This window comes from Cryptosporidium hominis, assembly GCF_000006425.1.
Source record: "Cryptosporidium hominis TU502 chromosome 1 CHRO011054, whole genome shotgun sequence".
Taxonomy (NCBI): Eukaryota; Apicomplexa; class Conoidasida; order Eucoccidiorida; family Cryptosporidiidae; genus Cryptosporidium; species Cryptosporidium hominis.
Window position 1 is genome coordinate 1 of NW_666295.1, and position 911 is coordinate 911.

General features: G+C 23.8%; 1 protein-coding gene across 1 annotated transcript; it reads right to left on the minus strand.

Moving 5' to 3' along the window:
- Positions 1-179: 179 nt before the first annotated feature.
- Chro.10175 (hypothetical protein) lies at positions 180-551 on the minus strand. The annotated part of the gene is made up of 1 exon (XM_659778.1): positions 180-551. One exon carries the CDS (start codon positions 549-551, stop codon positions 180-182), a length of 372 nt encoding a protein of 123 aa, XP_664870.1.
- Positions 552-911: the final 360 nt, after the last annotated feature.

Below are 911 nucleotides of genomic sequence, written 5' to 3' on the forward strand. Positions count from 1 at the left end.
TATAAAAATCCCATATATATGTGAATACTTTTTACCTGTTACTAATACTATATAATGATCAATATCTGAGTTAGATTTTTTCTTGGAATTATTCATAACCATATCCTCATCATTTTGATTCGAAGAATTATTTATTTTATATGAATAATTTGTTAGTAATGGATAATGAAACCATACAGTTATTGTCCATCANTATAACATTCTGAAATTTCTGATATTTCATCATTTTTTTCATCAAAATTACCATTCAATAAACCATTACCTTTTTTTTTCTGTTCATCTTTATTCATAGAATTCTTTGTATTTCTATTTTTATTTATAACTTTTTTCTGCAACTCAATTGGTGGTGTTATCAATAATCCAGAATTATTACTTTTTGTGTTAAATGCTAATAATAAACACTCTGACATTCCTGGGCCAGGTACTATACTTGGCTGATAAAATAATGGATTCATTCTATATACTTTTTCATTATCTAATTTAATTTTCTTATAATCTTCGGTTATTCTATACCCTAATTGTGATGTTATTGAAGTCATTTTATATTTCATGGGTGATAATTGTATTTTATTATTTGATTCATTTTTTTCACTGTTCTCATCTTGAATACTTTCTAAATATGGTAATGGTTCATATACATAATAATATGGAAAAGATCTTTCTCCTTTTAATATTCTAATAATTACACCAAATAGTAATATTCCATTTTTTAAATTACTATTATCGTTATCTAACTCATCAACAATATCTCCATTACATAAAACATTTCTTTTTCTATTAATTAATTCTATTAAATATGTAACATCATTTTTGTTTTAAAATTTATTTGACTATACTTCCATATAAAAAATCCTACAGCACCACTTCTCCATAATGTTAATGCCCATTAATTGGTGGATGATGGTAATTTA